This window comes from Sciurus vulgaris, assembly GCF_902686455.1.
Source record: "Sciurus vulgaris genome assembly, chromosome: 16".
In the NCBI taxonomy this organism is placed as follows: domain Eukaryota; kingdom Metazoa; phylum Chordata; class Mammalia; order Rodentia; family Sciuridae; genus Sciurus; species Sciurus vulgaris.
This window is the reverse complement of record NC_136477.1, coordinates 18,429,736-18,449,257: the sequence shown is the minus strand read 5'-3', so window position 1 is coordinate 18,449,257 and position 19,522 is coordinate 18,429,736. Positions and strand designations below refer to the sequence as shown.

Here is a 19,522-nt window from a genome sequence, read left to right as displayed (position 1 = left end):
AACATTCCTTGCGTTGGGGCCCACCTGCCTGCTCACAGCCCCCAGCTTCAGGACCTGCCACCGGATGGTCACTTGAAGGGAGAAGCCACTCCCTCCTCAGCTTGTTCACCTGACTTGCCATCAAAAGGAAGCACATCATGCCCACTTGGGAAAGTGACATCATCACCAGGGATCCCTGGGAGGTGCTGAGCGGTGCTGAGCAGGACCTGAGAGGAGCAGGGAACCCTGTCCTCGTCGTCCAAAGTCTGATGATATGATACTGGAGAGTTTCAGATTTTGTGATTAGGCAGGCCCGCCCACTACAAACCTATGCAAATGCCCCAAATCCCAAAGATTCTGAGATGGGAAACATTTCTGTATGGAGCATTTTGGAGAAGGGAAGCTGGGTGTGGGGGAGGGCCGAGGAGGAGCAGGGACGTGTGGACTTGAGGTGCATCTCTCTCCTCCCCAGGCCTGGTGTTTGGGCTGTGGGTACAGAATGACTGAGACGGGGAGGGAGGAAGAGCCAGGAGCGGATGTGCCGCCTGGCTGCAGATCACCAAAGATGGAGATTTAAACAGCAGAGTTCCAGGTCACATCTCCCGATCAGCAAAAATGAGAATCCGGATGCCAAGATATGTAAGCCAGTGGGTCACATAAGCCCTGATCACTTCCCGTGGGTGCCTGAGTGAATCCCACCACCCTGGAGAGGTAACGCCATGGGTCTGTGGAGGGACACATCCCAGGGAGAATCACACCTATGCAGGAGGCAAGACCAAGAGCGCATTGTTTTTCCTCCCTCCCTTCTGTTTTCTCCTCTCTTTGCAGGGCTGGGGTGCAGCCCAGGGTCTGGCACATGCTCAGCACGCCCCACTACCTGGCACCCCCAGCAGTGGAGCCAAGGGGGGTTATTCTGATGGCAAAAAGTTAGTGTCACCAAACACCCAGCTTTAGGAAGTGAGTAAATAAACTGGAAATTTATACAGCTAGTAACAAGAACAACTAGTAACAAGGTCAACTATTCTTAGAAGGAAAGAGCTCTAAGATAAACTGGGTGAAACCAACCAACCAGGTAGTACTGGTTTTTCTAGTACTAGGGATTGAACCCAGGGGCTCTTAACCACTGAGCCACCTCCCCAACCCTTTTTAGTATTTTATTTTGGGACAGGGTCTCACTGAGTTGCTTAGCGCCTTGCTAAATTGCTGAAGCTGGCTCTAAACCTGTGATCCTCCTGCCTCAGCCTCCCAAGCTGCTGGGATTACAAGCGTGCACCACCATGCCCAGTGTTAAATTGAGAGAACTTTTTTTTTTTTTTTCTGCTTATGGCTTATTAACAATCAAAAAGGTTGGTGAGGGTATGTGTTATAAATGCATTTGACCTCTCTGCAGGAATACATGGCATTTCTGTTCCTCTTTGGATAAATTCCCCCAAAAGATGACCCTGACAGGAGGACTCAGGGCTTGTAGTTTACTCAGGAGGTGATTCCAGGAAGCCCCCTGGGCCATGGGGATGTGAGACTGGGAGGGAAGTTTCTCTGCAGGGTGTGGCAATGAGCAGGTGACACTGGGCAACTAGGGCTCAGTCCTGCTGGACCTCAGCAGGACAGTGTAGGGCACACATCTCAGTGGTCCCACCCAAGAGGGTTGCTCCAGGGCACTGAGTCGTGTTCCTGCGTGGAGGCCCCTAGGCTGGGTGGGCATTGCGTGCAGCCCAGAGCATTTAGTGGGAACCATGCGTGTTGAGCCTTGGGGTGCCGGACACAGAAAGCTGTCAGTTCCGTTGTTGACATAATTCTTCATCCTCTGACTCAGCCATTTCATTCCTCAAAACATGCCACAGACACATTTGGCATGAACACAAAGAGGCAAATACCAGGACAGGTGTTTCAGAAAGCAGGCCAGGCCAACAAGTAATAGAAAAACTTAACTCTGCCCCTACATAAAGAGATCAAGTGATTCATGTTGTTGGAAGCTGAGAGGCAGCTGAACTTCAGGTAGAGCTGGGTCCAGCAGCTCAGACAATGTCACCAAAATACCACTTTTCTCCTCAGCTTTCTGCTCCATTTTCTGCAGTGTCCACTTCACCCTGGGGATAATTCCTGACTCATTGTCTCAAAGCAGTTTCAACAACCACCCCGGGGTTTCTTCCTGCAGGTCCATCAAGAGAGAGGGAGGTGGAGAGAGGAGGCAGGAGAGAGGAAAAGAGAAAGAGAAAGAGAAAGAGTACTTCCTGAAGCTCTTCATGGTAGTGGTCAGCAAACATCCTCTCCAGATCAGTACTCTTGACAGGGTATGAGCCCACCTCTATGCCAGAGTGGCAAGGGACTGATACCCTAAGGCTGGTGTATAAGGTTGAACTCTGGCCAGCAATTGGGGGTCCATAAGTATGGGGCAGTGCCAGGCTGGTGTCACATACCTGTATCCCAGTGACTGGGGAGGCTGAAGCCGGAGGATTGCAAGTTTGAGGCCAGCCTAGGCAAATTAGTGAGGCCCTAACAACTTAGTGAGACCCTGGGTATGTAGCTCAGTGGCAAAGTAACCATGGGTTCAAGCCCCAGTACCAAAATAAAAAAATAAATAGAGTGAGAGGGTAGTGAGCTCAGTAGCCTCCACCCAGTCACTACTGCCTTGTGGTGGCACAGCTCACCATCAACATACTGTCCATCATTAAACCTAAACTGTGGAGACTGAGAGGTCTCCAAAGTAAAAGGGTTTATTGAGCTATTAGATGTTAGAGAAAAGGACCAGATCCTGGGACAAGTTCCCCAGATTTCCAGTAGCAAAGCCAGACAGCAATTGAAAAAATATCTATACTCCCTATTGTAAAAGTGTTTTTAGAAAAAAAAACACTCGGGGAAGGAGAGCACAGGTTGTTTACATCGATCCTACATTGGCTTAGATGAGAGAGGAGGAATAATAAGTGTGCAAAGATTTGGGCAGGAGGTAATTAGTAATCCTGTTACTGTAACAAAATACTTGAGGCATTCAACTTAAAAAAGAAGAAAGGTTTGGATGAGGTGTAGCTCAGTGGTAAAGTGCTTGCCTAGCATAAGCAAAACCCTAGGTTCCATCTCCAGCATCACAAAAGAAAAAAATCAAAAGGGAAAGGTGTAATTTGGTTCACAATTTCAGAGATTTCTGGTCACAGTTCCTTGTTCTGTTGCTATTGGGGCTGTGGTGAGACAGCACGCCATGTGGCAAGGAGTGTATGGTGGAGCAAATTTCTCACCTCCAGGCAACCAGGAAGCAAAGAGAGGAAGAGGAAGGGGCTGGGGTCCCAACTCCCGCTTCATGCCATGTCTCCATCTCCAATAACTCAAAGATTCCCCCTAAGCCGCCTCCTAAAGATTCCACCACCTCCCAGCTGGTATCATGGGCTGGGACTGAGCCTTTAATACCACGGGCCTTGGGGCACATCTCTCCAAACCACAGCGGTGGTCCCTGTGGAGATGGACTGTGGCTGCTGTGTTGGTTGGGGTTTTAAGTAGCGCGGGGTAGCAACACCGTGGGTCCCGATGGAGTCCGGGTTCGGTTTGAACATACATGGAGGAACGTGAGCTGTTCTTCTGCTGTGTTGAGTTCTCTTGATTAACCAGCCTGCTCACAAGTTCAGGCTTGGTCTCCCGTTGGGCAGTATTGGCAGGTGTGGAGTCTTTAGGGGGCGGAGCGAGTGGGTGGTCTTTAGGTCACCGGGGGCATGCCCTTGAAAGGGATTGTGGGAACGTCCCGTCTCCTTCTTCTAGGCCCCACGGTGAGTGGCATTGCTCTGCCACGTGGTTCTAACTCGGATGTGCCGCCACCGGCCCAAATCCACCTGGCTTGACTGCTCATGAGCCAGAATCTCTAAAAATCATGAGCCAAAATAGACCTTCTCTCTTAATTAGCTGATTTATCTCATGTATTTGTTACAGTGACAGAGAGCCGCCTGACACAGCCCTCAGGGGAGCACTGCACGACAGCTGAAGAGAGGGATGGGGCATGGTGGGAGGAGCAGCGGGGCGCAGCCTGGGGCACTCGCTCCCACCCGCCCCACCTGCTCCCTGTCTTCTCTTGGGCAGGTGAGACCCGGCTTCTGGCCTCAGATGCATGTGCCCTGTGAGTGGCTGTGGCTGAGGGACTGGAGGCAAAGGGAGCACTTGTTACAGGGAGACCCCCTGGTGGCCTGGTCACTCCACCCCTGCACACTGCTACCCCCAGACAGTGAGGCCTCTGCTGACCCTGGACCACAGGTCAGGGATAGGGGATTTTAGTCAGGCCCATGGACTGTGAGGCCGTCTGACATGCTGGAGGCCACGTGCATCCTGAGAGGGACAATGTGTATGCACAGATCTGGGAGGAGACCTGAGAAACTGGTCACAGAGGACGTCCTCAGAGAGCGCCACGGGCTGACCTGCTTTTCACTGCAAACCCTCTTGTATTGTTGGTGTTTTCTGGAAAATCATAGTGAGGTACTCACATTCAAACAACAACCAGTAAGTAGCGAGAGTTTATTTCAGGACTCTTATTCAAAAACTTGTCAAGGGCTGGGGATGTGGCTCGGTGACAGAGCCCTTGTGCAGGATGCGCAAGGCCGGGGGCTCCATCCCCAGCACTGCAAAAAACAAAACAGAAACCCCCAAAACAAAAAACTTGTCAAAATAGCTTCGGCCTCATCTGGGGCTCATTGCAGGGACGGGAAGCCAGGGCCAAAGAGGAAGAAGAAGAGACAGGAGCAGGAGAAGAAGTCATGTACATTTTTATTAAATATACTCTCTTGGCACAAATCTTTAAAATATATAAACATTATATATAAACAAAGTGTCTTCATGGCATCAAAATATAACTCCAGACCAGGACCAGCAAGCGGCAGGGGGCTGACCTCAGAGGTTCTGTCACCTGGCTGGCTGCATACAGGGCAGGAGCCACCAGGGCGTGGCACACCAGGGCCAGCAGTACCTGGGGGACTCTTCTGGCCCTGGTATCTCCTTTCCAGTCTGTGGCCCAAAGGCATGCACTGCCCAATTATCCACTTAGTGGCCCCTTCTTGGGGTGGGACCCCAGCCTCTGCACTGTCCTTTGCCCCCCATCTCCCCGTGAGGCGGCTGGGCCTCTCCTGCCCAGTCTGGGGGCTGGACAAGGTTGGGAAGTGGGTGAGATGGTTGTTTAAGAGGACAGTCCCTCAAGGCCATCGAGAGCTACCTAGGCCTCTGAAGATGAGCCTAGAGATGTGGTGCAGGCGGCTGGTGACACGTGCAGGGAAGGCCAGGGAGGGGTCTTCACAGTCAGGGACACAGGCAGAAATAACCGAGAGGACAGGAGGGAGGGAAGGAACAGAAGTCCCAACTGCAAAAGCATGTGGGACAAACAGCCCTGCTCAGATCCTGTGCAGGAGGTGCCGCTGAGCCGGCTGTGAGAGCCAACTTCACAGTCACCCTCAATGGGACCCAATCACACCAGATGGGGATTTGATGTGAATACTCAGGGATGAACAGATCAGAAACCCACACCAACCCCCCAAAAAATCAAAAAACCCCGTACATTATTAGGAAAGGGCTGTTTCTGAGGCCCTGTGATACTTGAGGGCCCCAGGGCACTGTTCCATGAGACCAGCTGGCATGGGCTCCCTGGGGTGTGCACACTTCCATGCTTCCCACCCCCCACAGTCACAGGGGCTCCCACCCCAGGAGCACCCGGGCCACCAGCCACCTCTGTGTTCTTCATGGAAATCAAACCACCCTTCATGGGCCATAATTGCTGCGATTTCTGGCCAAGCGCCTGTTCAAGTAGAGCTAGGGATTGCTGATGTCACAGCTGGGCAGAGGGTGGGGGCCTAACCTGGCCTCCAAAGGGGTGGCTGGTGTTGGCAGGAGCTTCCGGGCCTAGAGGAGGTGACCAGAGTACTGTTTTCATCAGATACTGCCAGGCTGGGGGTCAGACCCAAACCTGAGATGGTCTGTGCTAACTCCTGCAGTGTGGGAGCCCTCTTGGGAAGGTGACACACTAAGTAGACAGCAACAGTAAGAAAGACCTGCTCGTCAGCCCCACATTGACCTTGGAGTCTAAGAGGGACATGATGCTCTGAGGCAAGGCTGTGGAGACAGAGAATTGTCACCTGGGAAACAATGAAGGCGGCAGTGTGGGGTGGAGGTGAGGGGTAAGGGGCTGCATTTGTAGCCACAGTTGAGCACGAGGCTTGCCCCTTCCTGAACAGGGTCTGGCTGCCAGGAAAGGCCCCTGCTCATTCTGGAGGCCAGGCACGCACACAGAGCTAGAGCGACACAGGGCAGGCTCTGAGCTAGTGTGGACAGGTGTCACTAGAATAAGCAGCATGTCAGAGGACACACAGTGCCAGGAGGCGGAGCCGGCCACCCTCCACTTGGGGCATTTTGGGCAACACCTTCAGAGACAGCGCCAGCCCCTGGGGAAGAGGGGAGGGGACAGCGGGAGCCCCTGTCCATCGCCCCAACATTGCACTTCAAGGGCCTGCCCGCTTTGCTCTTGGACCTGTGGGCGCCCAGCCCAGGTCCCCCAGGCCTGCTGCCTGTTCCACAAAGCGCCACATCATGGCTCGTCAGGTAGAACCAAGTGCACCTTTCTTCCATGGGCTCAGAACACCAAAGTGGGCCCCTGGTCCACCATCCGAAGAGCAGCTGCCCCATAGGGTCCCCTAGCTCTGCAGGCGCCGCAGCAGGATCTGCATGAGGTCGAAGGTGGTGAAGCTGATGCCCACTGCGATGGGGCCCTTGAGCCAGTTCATGCTCAGGCCCTTGTAGAGGCCACGCACGGCGCCCTCCTCCCGCACGATGGTGCGCAGCGTGCTCATGATAGAGCCGTGCTGGTGGCCGGTGACGCCTGCAGTCTGCATGCGGCGTCGCACCACGTCCAGCGGGTACGAGGCCGACTGCCCGATGAGACCCGCGCAGGCCCCGAAGACCATGCGCTCGAAGGGGTAGGGCTGCCGGCGGCCGCTGTACTCTGCGGGGCAAGGGTGGGAGGGGACGTCAGGGAGCGAGGGCGCCGCGAGGGGGAGGCGCCTGCGCACATCTGAGCATCGTAGGCCCCGCACATCTGAGCATCGTAGGCCCCACTCTCTCGCTCCCTGACCACCCATTCACCTCTCTTCTTTTTTTGTGTCGCTGGGGATGGAACCCAGGGCCTTGCACGTGCGAGGCAAGTGCTCTGCCACTGAGCTGCACCCGCGGCCCCTACTCCTTTTTGAAATTAAAACAGAAAAGGTTGTAAAGAATAGAAAAAAATAGTTTCTTAAAAAGACATAAGAGGCACAAGAATCATATAACCAAGTCCTAACACCCAGAGGGAGTCCCTGCTCAGTGCCTACTAGCAAAGAAAGAAAATGTCACCAGATGAGTCTCTCTTGGCCACCCAGCCCTGCCCACAATGCAGAAACCCACACTGCAGAGCATGGAGGAGATTGTGACTACACCCAGCAGTGTCCCGTGGGTCTAAACAAGATGGAGGGGAGGAAGGAACAGCAACCAATTGATAAGGTTTTTTAAATATCGGAAGTCCTGTCCAGTGTGGTGGCACAAGCCTGTAATCCCAGCCACTGGAGTCTGAGGCAGGAGGATTGAAAGTTTGAGGCCAGCCTCAGTAACTTAGCAAGGCCCTACGCAACTTAGTGAGACCCTGTCTCAAAATTAAAAAAATAAAACAAAAAAGGCTGGAGATATGGCTCAATGGTTAAGCACCTCTGAATTTAATTCATAGTACCCCAAAACAAAACAAAACAAAACAAAACTTGTTCTGTATTTCCAGACCAGGGTTGGTCATGGGCAATTAAAACTGTGGAAAGTAAAACCACAAATTCAACTAACCTTAGATTGAAAACATGTGAAACTGAACATGTACAGACTTTGTCCTTATTCCCTAAACCATCTAGTATAACTACGGACATAGCATTTATGCTGTATTGTTTTTTAAGTCACCTAGAGATGATTTAAATGCTACAGGAGGATATGTAGATTCTATATAAACACTACACCATCTTCTATAAAGGACTAGGATGTTGGTGTCCATGGAAGATCCTGCAATCATGTCCCACAGATTCCAAGGGTCCACTGTATTCCCAAAGCACTGTATTTTCTCAATCTTGAGGGATACAGGCCATGCTTTTATTTTTGGCACCAGGGATTGAGCCCAGGAGTGCTTAACCCCTGAGCCACATCCCCAGCTTAATTTTTATATTTTATTTTGAGACAGGGTGTTGCAAAGTTGCTGCCGCTGGCTTTGAACTTGTGATCCTCCTGCCTCAGCCTCCCGAACCACTGGGATTACAGGTGGGCCATACTCTTAATGGGAGGCCAGGGAGGAAGAAGAGCAGAGGTGGGAGAACTGTCTCCACTTTGCCTGAAATGTTTAGTTCCTTTAACAAAAAATATCTGGGACAAATAAGGCAAAACGTGCCCATGGCTTGCCCTGGGCAGCGGGTATGAGTGCTGTTATATTAGTCTCTATATTTTTCTGTATTTTAGATTTTCCTACAATTACCAAAACGAGAGAGGACACTTCCCCTCTGTCTTGGTTGTGCTCATTCACTTTGTGCCTGAGAAGTGGCCGCCAGCACGTGTGATGACAGCCTGGCCTTGGAAAGTTGCTGGCTCTTCACATGAGGCATTAAGGGTTGCTGACCCGTTCCTCAACCTGGATGATGTAGTGTGTCTCCTCCTGATTTGGGCTCTGAACTCCCAGGCTGTCCAGGCAGAGGGCCCTTGGCTCCTCCATCCTCTGGCCCTGGCTAAGGTGCTGTCCCTAGATCACTTCCTGAATGCCACCTGACTCCCTCTGGTTCTCCTTACCTCTGTGCAGGCTCTTGAGAGTCTCATAGGTGAAGAAACTCAGCCCAGCATAGGGAATGACTCCCAGCACGGTAGGTGTGAATCCGTGGTATAGGGTCTTCAGCCCCTCTTCTCGGGAGATGCGGATAAAGACGTGAAAGATGTTGCTGTACCTGCAAGGACAGTGTGGTGAGCACCTCAGGGGCAAGGGGCAGCCTCAACATACTAATTTCTGGGTCTTCCCATGAGTATCTGGGCCTGGGTCAAGATGTTCATGTTTTCCTTCTTTCTTCTTCTTTTTGGTACTGGAGATTGAACCTAGGGGCCTTTACCACTGAGCCACATCCCCCACACTTCTTATTTTTTTATTTTGAGACAGTGTCTCGCTAAGTTGCGGAGACTGTCCTTGAACTTCGCTCCTCCTGCCTCGGCCTTCTGAGTGGCTGGGATCACAGGCGCGGACCACGGCCCCGCTTGCCCTTATCTTCTGTTCTTAGGCATTTATCAAGTATCTGTGCCCAACTCAGAAGGAAGACTTTTGTTTGACCCAAGCAGAAACTGATTTCCAGGCTGCCTTTCCGGGCCTACAGTCCTGCCCTGTGGTACCGGGTGGGTTCAGGGTGGTGGATTTTCCCCCCAGTACTGGGGATTGATCCCGGGGGTGCTCTGCCACTGAGTCACAACTCCAGCCCCCACCCCTTTTTTTTGAGATAGGGTCTGGCTAAATTGTCCAGGCTCATCTCTAACTTGCAATCCTCCTGCCTCAACCTTCTAAGTCGCTGGAGTTATAGGTGTGCACCCCCACACCTATAACACACCCCCACACCTTGACGGATTGTCAATGCAGCATCCTCTGTAGCTGAACAGAGGCCCAGACCCACAGTCCAGGGGCTGAAGGAGGGATTCAGACGTGGGAGCCCCATTCGACATAGTAGCGCTACCCCCAGGCTGGTGACAGGGTTACCCTTGCAGGACTCACATTTCCTTGGGAGTCACGGCCATCCTTGCTCTGACCAGGTCCAGGGGATAGGTGAGGGAAGCAGCGGTAGTTCCAGCCAGAGCGCCAGCCAGGAGGCGAGGCCAAGGGGGCAGAGCCCTGGGGACAGGGAGGTAACACCCAGAAGGGGCTGTCAATGCATAGAGGCCTGGGGGCCAGCAGAGAAAGTGAGGGGGAGGAGGAAGACAAGGCCCAGTTTATGGGGTCTTTTGAGTGCTCTGGGTTTTGAGATCTGCACTGCGGATTCCTCTGTCCCCTTCTATGAATGAATGCATATGCATCTTCCCTAAGGCTCTGGGGGGACACCGTGGCTCACCCCTGGGTTCTGACTGGAAGGGGTACTTTAGGAACCAAGCAAAGGAAGGGCGACTCCCCAGGGGCCCGCAGGGGGCCTCACTCTCCGCGGAAGCCGTAGTAGCGGCCCAGGATGCGCTTGTACTCCTCGTGCGCGCTGAACTGGATGGCGGCGTAGGGCACCACGCGTACCATGGTGGCCGAGTTCCCGCGCCACAGGCTGAGGAAGCCCTCGTTGAGGTAGGTGAAGTAGAGGAGCCGGAAGGCCTCCTAGGAGAAAAGGGAGAGAGGTCAGCGTCCCTCGGCCTCCTCTCGCACCTGCTTGGCAGGTAGACAGGCCGTAGGCGCGAGGCTGGGGCGGGGCTTCCCCCATCCCCGGAGAACTTCCCAACTCCCTTCCTTCCTCTCCGCCTCCACGTCTGAGCTCACCGGGCAGAAAAAAACCTTCTTATCTAGAAGGTAAATGTGCGTCTGACAATGAATCACACGAAGAGCGGGAGGGCTGGATATGTCAGCCCTGACCCCGCCACCCCAAGAACATGCTCGGGCCTCTCCTTAAGTCCCAGGGTGGGAGGACAGGGGCCGCTGGCTCATTCTCGGAGCCTTCAGGGAGAGGCCTGCCCTGGGCAGAGCAGAAGCTGGCCTGGGGAGGAATAGGGCAGGGGAACCAAAGGGAAAAAAAGACCCTTGGAAAAGCAGCCCTCCCAGACCACCTCCAACTTCCCACCAGCCCAGCAGGGCCCTGGTGCCCACCCCAGGGCCATCTGGGACCTAGCAGCTCACCTTGGCAGAGAATCTTTTTGAAGACACTGGAAAAAAACAAAAGCACAAGAGAGACTATGAGACGTGAAGGGTGGAAGCCCAGTCCGGAACCTCCCCTCAGGATCAGGGTCTGGTGGGAGCATGGAAGGGCTGTCAGCCCCTGAGAGCATGCTTCTCCCTGGCCTCCCCTAGCAGGGTCCCCCTTCTTTCTCCTTCACTCCAAGGCTTGTCCTCAGGCAGGGAAGTAGAGCCAGTGCCCAACACCCCTGTACAGTGAGGGTCTTGGGCAGGGGTGTGTGAAGATGACCCTCAGGGGTCACTCAGCACCTGACCCTGGACTTCAGTTCATCCAGCCCCGAGTAGAAGGCATCAGCTGTCAGTCCCGAAGGCCTCAGCCCAGCAGCCCTGGCTCCCTCAGAGCAAGGCCTGGGGTCCTGTGTGGCATTTGCCATCTTCTTTGTGCTCCCCCTACTGCCCCAATATGCGTGCCCCTGACCCACCTCTCTCCTGGCCCCATGGCTGCCTGACTGGCTTCCAACTCAATGGTGCCTGTGGCCACTGGGGTTGTGGGGATCCTGGAGCTATGGCAAGCCATGAGAACTTCTGGGAAAGATCCAGAAATACAGGCCTCAAGGGTCACCAGGGGCCCCTGGTATGACCTGGCAGCTTCCCTTCCCTCGTCTCCTGCTCCCGGTACCTCTCACCTGTGCAAGGTGTGTGCAGGCCTTCTGATCTCAGAATGTCACCCCAGGTCCCAGCAGGGGAGCTGACGGGGCTACACCTTGACTGTGGGCCTGCCCCTCCCTCATGTCATTCCCTTGGTCCTCATGCCAGCCCAGGAGGCTGATGTCAATGTCCCCATTTTCCAGATGAGGAGACTGAGGTCCAGTGGAGGCTAGGGGGCCAGTTCCAAGGCGGTGGGGAAGGCCCGGCTCCATCTGCAGCCAGCTCTCCCGTCCACGGAGGAGCCCTGTGTGTCATGCTGCTGCCCTGGCCCTGGGCAGGAATTAACCATTCATGGAGGGACAGGCCTTATCCTCAGAGGACCCTGTGACTGTTTTAGCTCCAATGAGGGAGGGGATGGTTTCTGTTCTGGGTTGAACTGTATCACCGCAAAAGTTATTTCCACCTCCTACAGCCAGTCTCTGTCAAGGTGACCTTATTGGGAAACACGATCTTTACGAATGTGATGGCGGTTAGGTGAGGTTGTACTGATGAGGGTGGCCCTAAATCCAATGACTGATGTCCTCATAAGAAGAGAAAGCAGATATAGTGACACAGAGACACAGCCTTGTGAAGACGGAGGCAGAGACTGGAGGGCCATGGCCACAAGCTAAGGGACGCCTGGAACCCCCAGAGGCTGGAAGAGGCAAGAGGGATCTTCCCCGGAGCTTCTAGAGGGAGCACAGACCTGTCAATATCTTGATTTCAGACTTCCGGCCTCCAAGGCTGTGAGAGAATCAATTTTTCTTATTTTAAGCCACCGTGAGTGGTCCTTTGTAATGCAGCCCCAAAGAAACAAATATGATTTCTAAATGGATTTTAAAGAGGCCTTTTTTTCAAAACCATTTGAAGTTGTTTGAGGGGCAGTGAAGGAAGAAGGGAAGATGGTCACCTGGCAGCTCCATCTCACACGGACAGATGGACAAGCATTACCTTGGAAGATGATTTTGGTTCGGTCCAGGGGAGCTACTGCAGTCTTGGCGAGAGCACCAGCCAGGGCGCCGGAGAGCAGGGAGCTGAGCACTTGCCTGTGGTCTCTCTGCGACAGAACACACGATCAAGGTCAGCGATCAAGGTCAGCAGAGAACAGGCAGGTGTAGGGTCAGCTTGGCAGGGGACCTTGCCCCCAGGGACTGCCTTCCTTCCACCCCTGTCCAGGTCTTCAGATGCACAGCATCCTGAGTGTGGAGGCCCTGCTCCGCCCTGGGCTTGGTGAGGCTGGGCCAAGGTGGGTGGGTCCAGGCTACATGTGACATAGTGAAAGCTCCCGGGGGTGACAGTGGACTGTCCATGTTGGAGGCATGCTGCTGTCTGGGCCACCTATGGAGGATCCTCATTTTCAGGCCTGCAGCTGGACTTTTGTATGGTACTGGGAACTGAATTGGAGCTGACGGACGCTAGGCCGGCACTCCACCTCCAGGCCACATCCCCGGTCCATTTTATTTTATTTTGAGGCAGGGTCTCACTAAGTTGCATAGGCATGGCCCTGAACTTGCCGTCCTCCTAAGTAGCTGGGATTACAGGCATGTGCCACCCTGCCCAGCACGATACCAACTCTTTGTACAAAGAACCTGGCGTCTACAAACTGCAACTCTTGAGGCGACTGCTAGCCATGCTGGAGGATGCAGTGAGGTCGCTTCACATGCTCAGAGGAAGCTGCTGCCTTTGACCAAAGTTCCCAGCTCCTTTCTATTGCCTGACGGCTAATTCCCTGGAGAGCTCAGCGCGGGCACTCAAAGCTTGATGTGTCAATATTCCTCACGTGGAGAGATCCTGCTAATGACAAATGAGGCAGTGGAGCCGACAGCTAGAAGGCAGGCGACCCACACATGGGGTCCACACTGACCATAGAGACGATGCTCAGCTTCTTTTTGGGGTTTCCTTCGTTTTTTGAGATGGGGCCTCGGTGTTTGCCACATGGCAGGATCTGTCCAGCAGACCCCCTCGCCAGTGGGCAGAGATAGCCACGTCGGCATGTTCTTGACGTTCTGTTGGGCAGTCCACTAACCTCTGAGGGACAGGCCTGCCCTGTGCCTCAACCCCATGATGGTGACCTCACAGGTGATGCTGGTGAATGAGTCTTCCTGCCCGTCTGGCACTCTGAGGTGACGCCTGGAATTCGGGGAAAGGTCAGGACTGCAGGTTGACGCCAGCTCAGCCTTTGACCCTGTGGACTTTGAGAGCGGCCGGTGCAGGGGCCTGGTCAGGCCCTGGGAATGAGGACCGGCCTGTATTGCAGGTTCAGCCAGGAGAACTCTCATGGTATCCTGGCTGCCGTGCCGAACATGGACAGGCTGACCCAATTTCTTTGAGAGGTGACATCTTCCATCAAAGTGCAGGTATCTGAGATGAATTTCAGAACTTGGAGCAAATCCCTCCCATGCCCGTCTCCCCTCGTTCTTCTTAAGGGTACGGGGATGGAACCCAGGGGTGCTTTTTCACTGAGCTACATCTGCCGCCCTTTTCTTTCTTTCCTTCCTTCCTTTGTTCAACAGGGACTTGCTGAGTTGCTGTGGCTGGCCTTGAACTTGCAATCCTCCTGCCTCAGCCTCCTGAGTCGCTGGAATTCCAGGCCTGTGACGGCCCCCTCCCATTCCTTAGCACAAAGCTGAGGGTGAACCCGGCTCCCAAGGCCGCCCCCATTCCTAGGTCTCCCAGTTGTCCACTGGGAAGAGGCTCTGGCTTCCTGCCAGCTGTGTTCTTGTCGCCAGTGGGGCTTTCAGTGAAACAGAAAGCAGCCAGTGTCTTCCACCCCATGTCCTTGTGGTGTCCCGGAGCAGCAGGAGCAGAGAAGGGTACCAGCTGCTGCGCGGCCCTTGCTGTCAGTGAGCAGAGACAAGAATGGGTGCATTCTACAGGGTGGTTTGTACCGGGGCGGCGGGCGCAGGAGCCCGAGCTCTGGGAGGAGGGGGCCCAGCGAGAGCGGCGGGGGAGGGGCCTGGGGAGGACGCCCCTCAAGGAGTCCAGGTCACTTGCCTTTGAAGAGACAGGCGAGGGCAGGACGGCTTCGGCATCCTCACGCAGGCGCACCGAGCCTTCTTTCACACCATTACCCATCCCAGGCCTGCTTGGGACGGTAGGGACTCGGTCCTAGGTGAGAAGGAGTGAGGGGGATAAGGTGAGAGGCGGCAGGTAGGCGACCACCCCCACCGAGGGCCAGGGTGAGCCTGCGACTCAGCCACCAGTCACTGAGGCCAGAACCAAGTGCCCACCGTCAGTCCCAGTGGCCTTCTCCTAGCCTGGTTCTGCTTCCCTGCCAGGGAGAAGATGCCCTCACCTGAGTTCTGATGTTTGCCATCCCCTGGGCTGAGCTCGCTTAAATCATTGACAAGGGCTTTTCTTGTCAATTCTCACATGTGATCATCACAAACAGTCTGTTTTTTTAACCTGGTACCAGCAGAGTAGGCAGACTCAGAGAGGTTAGGTGGCTGGCTGAGGTCACACAGCTGGAGGTAGAGACTTGGCTGTGAGTCTCTGCCATGGTGTCTAGGGCGTGGAGGCCAGGGGATTCACATGCCCGGAGCCACTCAGCACCAGCGCCGACACCAGGCCAAGCAGCTGGCTTAGGTCCGCTTGGATCTGAGGGTCTCCATCCACTGAAACATGTTTAGGAAATCCTTCTTTTTGCTATGGCACCTGGCTACCTGCTCTTTGTAGCCCTAATACTTCAGGAGTTCTCCCTGGAGTGACGCTTTCCTCCCAGTGGAAGCCCATACAAAATAATCGCCTGTGGTTAGGATCCCAGCTGCCAGTCCAGGGCTCCAGAACAGACCCGACCCAGCCCACTGATGTCTTCGGTGGACATCAGTGGCCTCTGGCTGCCAACCAGTTCCACCCCCAGCTCTGTGAACCCCAGTGGTCCCTTCAGGTCTGAGTGCACAGGCGTGGGTGTCACCTAGATTTGAGGTGCTGGGTCAGGAGGCCTGGGCTGGTGACGTGGCCACATTACCAACCTGGCGGTATCTATCAAGTCGCCCTCCTGAGTGGGTTCAGCCAGGTGTTGTTCCCTGGCAGTGAACAAGTGTCCATGACCTGGATCCCAGCCAAGTGCACCTCCCTCCTGTCCCTCCCATGGACTCTTGCTCCAAGTTCTCAGAGGTTTCCAGTTGTGTGATACCTGCGGTTTCCCCAGGCAGGGTGTGCTGGGCAGGCCGTGCAGCTCAGACCCTCCCTCAGCAGCACCTTTCCAGCGGGGCTTGCTCTGTGAGCAGGAGAAGCCACCAGTCAAGGTCAAGGGTCTGCCATGGAGCTCGGGACGGACAGCTGAGACATGGCCTCAGTGTGGTGACAGAGGCCAAGTCACCATGCCAGCCAGTGCAGAACTACATGAACAGGCTGAGGCTGGCTCTTGACCCTCAGGTGACAGACAGCTGAGGCTAATAAGGGGTATGGCGGGGGAGCCTGCTATAGTTTGGCTCTGGAATGTCCCCCAAAGGCCATGTGTTGAAGGATTACTCCCAGCCAGGCACTACATTGGGAAGAAGTTAGGTCATGAGGGGCATGCCCTTGAAGGGGATATTGGGACCATGATTCCTCCTCTTGCTGTTGCCAGCTGCGGTGAGGCAAACTGCTTTCTCTGCCAAGTGTTCCTGCCACGATGTACTATGCCACCACAGGCCCAAAGCAACAGGGCCAAGCTACCACCATGCAAACTCTGAAACCATGAGCCAAATAAACCTTTCCTCTTTATAAGTTATCACCTCATGTTTTTTGTCACAGCAATGGAGACTTGACCAATAGGGCCTATTGGGGGCTGAATAGTGGCTCCCAAGGTAGGCGCATTGGGGACCATGAATGGGATGCTACTGGGAAAAAAGGATCTTTGCACATGTCATTCAGATGAAGTCATCTGGATCAGGGCGGGCCCTAAATCCAATGACTAAGTGTCCCTCATCAGAGACACAGGATGGCTGGGGGATGAGGGCTGGAGTGTAGTGGGCCATTACATGCCTTGCCACTGAGCTGCCACTGAGCTACCTCCCTGCCACCTACCTTTTTTTTTTTTTTTTTTTAAGAGACCAGATCTTACTCTGTTGCTCAGACTGGCCTCAAACTCCTGGGCTCAAGTGATTCTCCTGTGACCGTCTCCCAAGGGCTGTGTTTGGTGGCACAGGGATGCAAGGCAGGGAAGAAATGTGACTGCCAAGTCACAGCCTCAGGCCTGGGTGATGGGGCTCTGGATTCCTTACCCTAACACTTGAGAAAATGGCCGCATCAGGAAGCTCAGTCTCCTCTTTCCCCTCACCCTCGCCCCCTGAAGCAGGACATAAACCTAGGAAGGAATTTCTCTGACTTTCCCCTAAAGTAAATCATAAGACCCTCACATGACAGGCGCCCTCCATGTATCTGGAGGAAGCAGCCAAAGACACAGCAGTGCCCAGAAGATTCTGACTAACAAGCTTTGCTAAGGCTCCCCACTCCCCAGTCCACTACCACCAGGTCATGCCCTGTTGCCTCTCAATCACCTTTGTCCATGACTGTCCACTCTTCCTCAAACCTAGCACAGGTTTATCCATTTTGGGGGAATCTTCATTTCCAAATGACGGCTCCCACATCACATAAAATTCACATCCAGGCTGGATATGGTAGTGCATACTTGTAATCCCAGCTACTTAGGAGGCTGAGGCAGGAGGATCACAGGTTTGAGGCCAGCCTGGGCAACTTAGCGAGACTCTGTCTTAAATTAAAATAAAAGGCTATGGATGTAGCCGAGGGGTACAGTGCTTGCCTAGCATGCGTAAAGCCTGGGACTCAATCCCCATACTACACCAAACCAAGCAAAATAAAAAGGGCTGTGGATAAGCTTAGTGGCAGCGCCCTGGCACAGCATGTATGGGGTGCTGCAAGGCAGGGAGGGGATTAGGTCGGGTGCACAAGTTGGCTCCTAAGAATCATTTTTGTTGAAACGGAGAGCTCAGAGCTCTGACTTTGGACACCCTGAAAAGGGACAGACATTCCTGCTGAGTTGCCTTATGTTTCTCAGCTCCTTTTATACCACCCGTGACATTCAGTGTCCCCCACAAACCCCACCAGGGTCTTACAAGCCCTAGTGACACACAGCATGTCCCATGGCAGGTCTCTGGCATTCAGCCTGGGTGCTCATCTGTTTCTGTATCCCGGGGTCTCGATTTCCTGGGAGAGCAGCACTTAATCTCAGTGTCCCAGCCTCCTTCCTTAGCTCATGACTATCCCAGGACCAGCAACAAGGGCCCACAAAGTTATTTCTGTCAATATTTATCCTAAAAGACGTCCTGGCTGCTGCTCAGTTGAGAGTAAGCTGCCTTGGGACTCAATCCAGGATGGAACCATGCTTTCCAGTTGAATCGTACCTTCCTCAAGTTCACCACCGCAAGTGGAGCTACCTCTCCAGAGAGCTGCCTGCTTCGTTTCAGGCAGTGAGGAAGAGCAGGTGCCCGTGAGAATCAGTGTGGGGACGAATTTGTGTGAGGGGCCAGGGTGGGATCTGGCATTGTTCCTCAAGGGCTGGGGTGCAGCTCGGTGGCTGATCCCCTTGACTAAAATGTAAGAAATTCTGGTTCCATCCTCAGTACTCCCCCTGCCCCACCCCTCAAATCAGATAAAATGACACATCGTTTGGCAATCAGGAAACAGGAGCCGGGGTGAAGTTCAGTGGTAGAGCACTTCCTAGCATGTGTGAGGCCCTGGGTTCCATCCCCAGCAACCACGAACAAAACCAAAGCATGGAAGACCTAAAAAGTTTAAAAATACGACGACGATGTGACCAGCAGGCCCTCTGCTGGATATATACCTGCTAGAGTTTGGCTCTTCGGTGTTCTTTAGCTGGGCCTGATGGCTTATGCCTGTAATCCCAGCAGCTCAGGGAGGCTGAGGCAGGAGGATCACAAGTTCAAAGCTAGCCTCGGCAAAATCAAGGCCCTAAGCAACTCAGTGAGATCCTGCCTCTAAATAAAATATAAAAAAGGGCTGGGGATGTGGCTTCGTGGTTGAGCACCTCTGAGTTCAATTCCTGATACCCAAAGAAAAACTTTAGTGTTCTCCAAAGGCCCGTATGTTAAAGGCTTGGTCCCCAGCATGGAGCTCTTGGGAGGTGGTGGAATTTTTAAAAGGTGGGGCCTAGTGGGAGGGCTGCAGGATATTGGGGGGCTTGCCCTTTAAAGCTGCACTGGGACGAGACCCCTTCCTCTTTCTCTCCTCTGCATGGTGGCCACTCGGTCATCAGGGTGCTCCAGCATGCACTCCCACCAGACGCCTGGACGCAGTGCGTCTGCCCATTGTAACGGATCTTATCTCAGCTCTTATAAGTCGACTCTTACTTGTTATCAGGTAACGGAGAGCTGACTGTGTCCAGGGCGGATGAAATCACTATCCCATAAAGATAGCTGCGCTCCTGAGTTCACCCACGGCAGCATTAGTCATAACGGAAATAACCTGATGTGGATCCATGGGTGAATGATAAAGAAATTATTATGGTATGGGTACACAACTGAGCATTAAAAAGGAGATCCTGCCATCTGTGACCACGTGGATGAACCTAGAGGACATCACACCAAATGAAATAAGGCAGGCACAGAAAGAAAGATGCCACGATCTCACTTGCATGTGTTAAAAAAAAATCGAACTACATAGAAAGAGACCGAACTGGCGGTTACCAGGTGGGGAGTTGGGGGAAATTGGAAGACACAAATCAAAAGGTACAAATTTGCTACGTGTAGAGTAAGTCTAGAAATCGAATGTACAGCAATAATAATGTAGCTAATAATATCCTAATGCATACTTATGATTCACTGAGAGATATGCATTAGGGATTCTTCCTGCACACATGCAAAAAGTAACTATACAGCAGGAAGGATATGTTAATTTTCTTGACTTGTAGTAATCACTTCACTATATAAATAAACATCATGTTAAGCAGGACTTGGTGGCACAGTCCTGTAATTCCAGCCACTAGGGGAGGTTGAAGCAGAAGGATCCCAAGTTCAAGGACGCCTAGGCAACTTAGCCCTGTCTCAA

The 19,522-nt window shown here is 53.5% G+C and overlaps 1 protein-coding gene across 3 annotated transcripts in view; it reads right to left on the bottom strand.

Moving 5' to 3' along the window:
* Positions 1-4,692: 4,692 nt before the first annotated feature.
* The window catches only part of SLC25A42 (solute carrier family 25 member 42), a 30,292-nt gene continuing 15,462 nt past the window's right edge, over positions 4,693-19,522 (bottom strand). For 2 of the 3 annotated variants that reach the window (XM_079116779.1, XM_079116781.1), the window contains exons 2-8: positions 14,503-14,620; positions 12,464-12,565; positions 10,829-10,854; positions 10,149-10,315; positions 9,734-9,850; positions 8,776-8,927; positions 4,693-6,934 (exon numbers count right to left, since the gene is read on the bottom strand). In XM_079116779.1, coding sequence (XP_078972905.1) covers positions 6,627-6,934; positions 8,776-8,927; positions 9,734-9,850; positions 10,149-10,315; positions 10,829-10,854; positions 12,464-12,565; positions 14,503-14,587 — 957 coding nt within the window. In that variant the 5' untranslated portion in view covers positions 14,588-14,620 and the 3' untranslated portion in view covers positions 4,693-6,626. Of the gene's footprint in view, positions 6,935-8,775; positions 8,928-9,733; positions 9,851-10,148; positions 10,316-10,828; positions 10,855-12,463; positions 12,566-14,502; positions 14,621-14,742; positions 16,088-19,522 lie in introns of those variants that run through there. The other variant, XM_079116780.1, reaches the window with a different exon arrangement.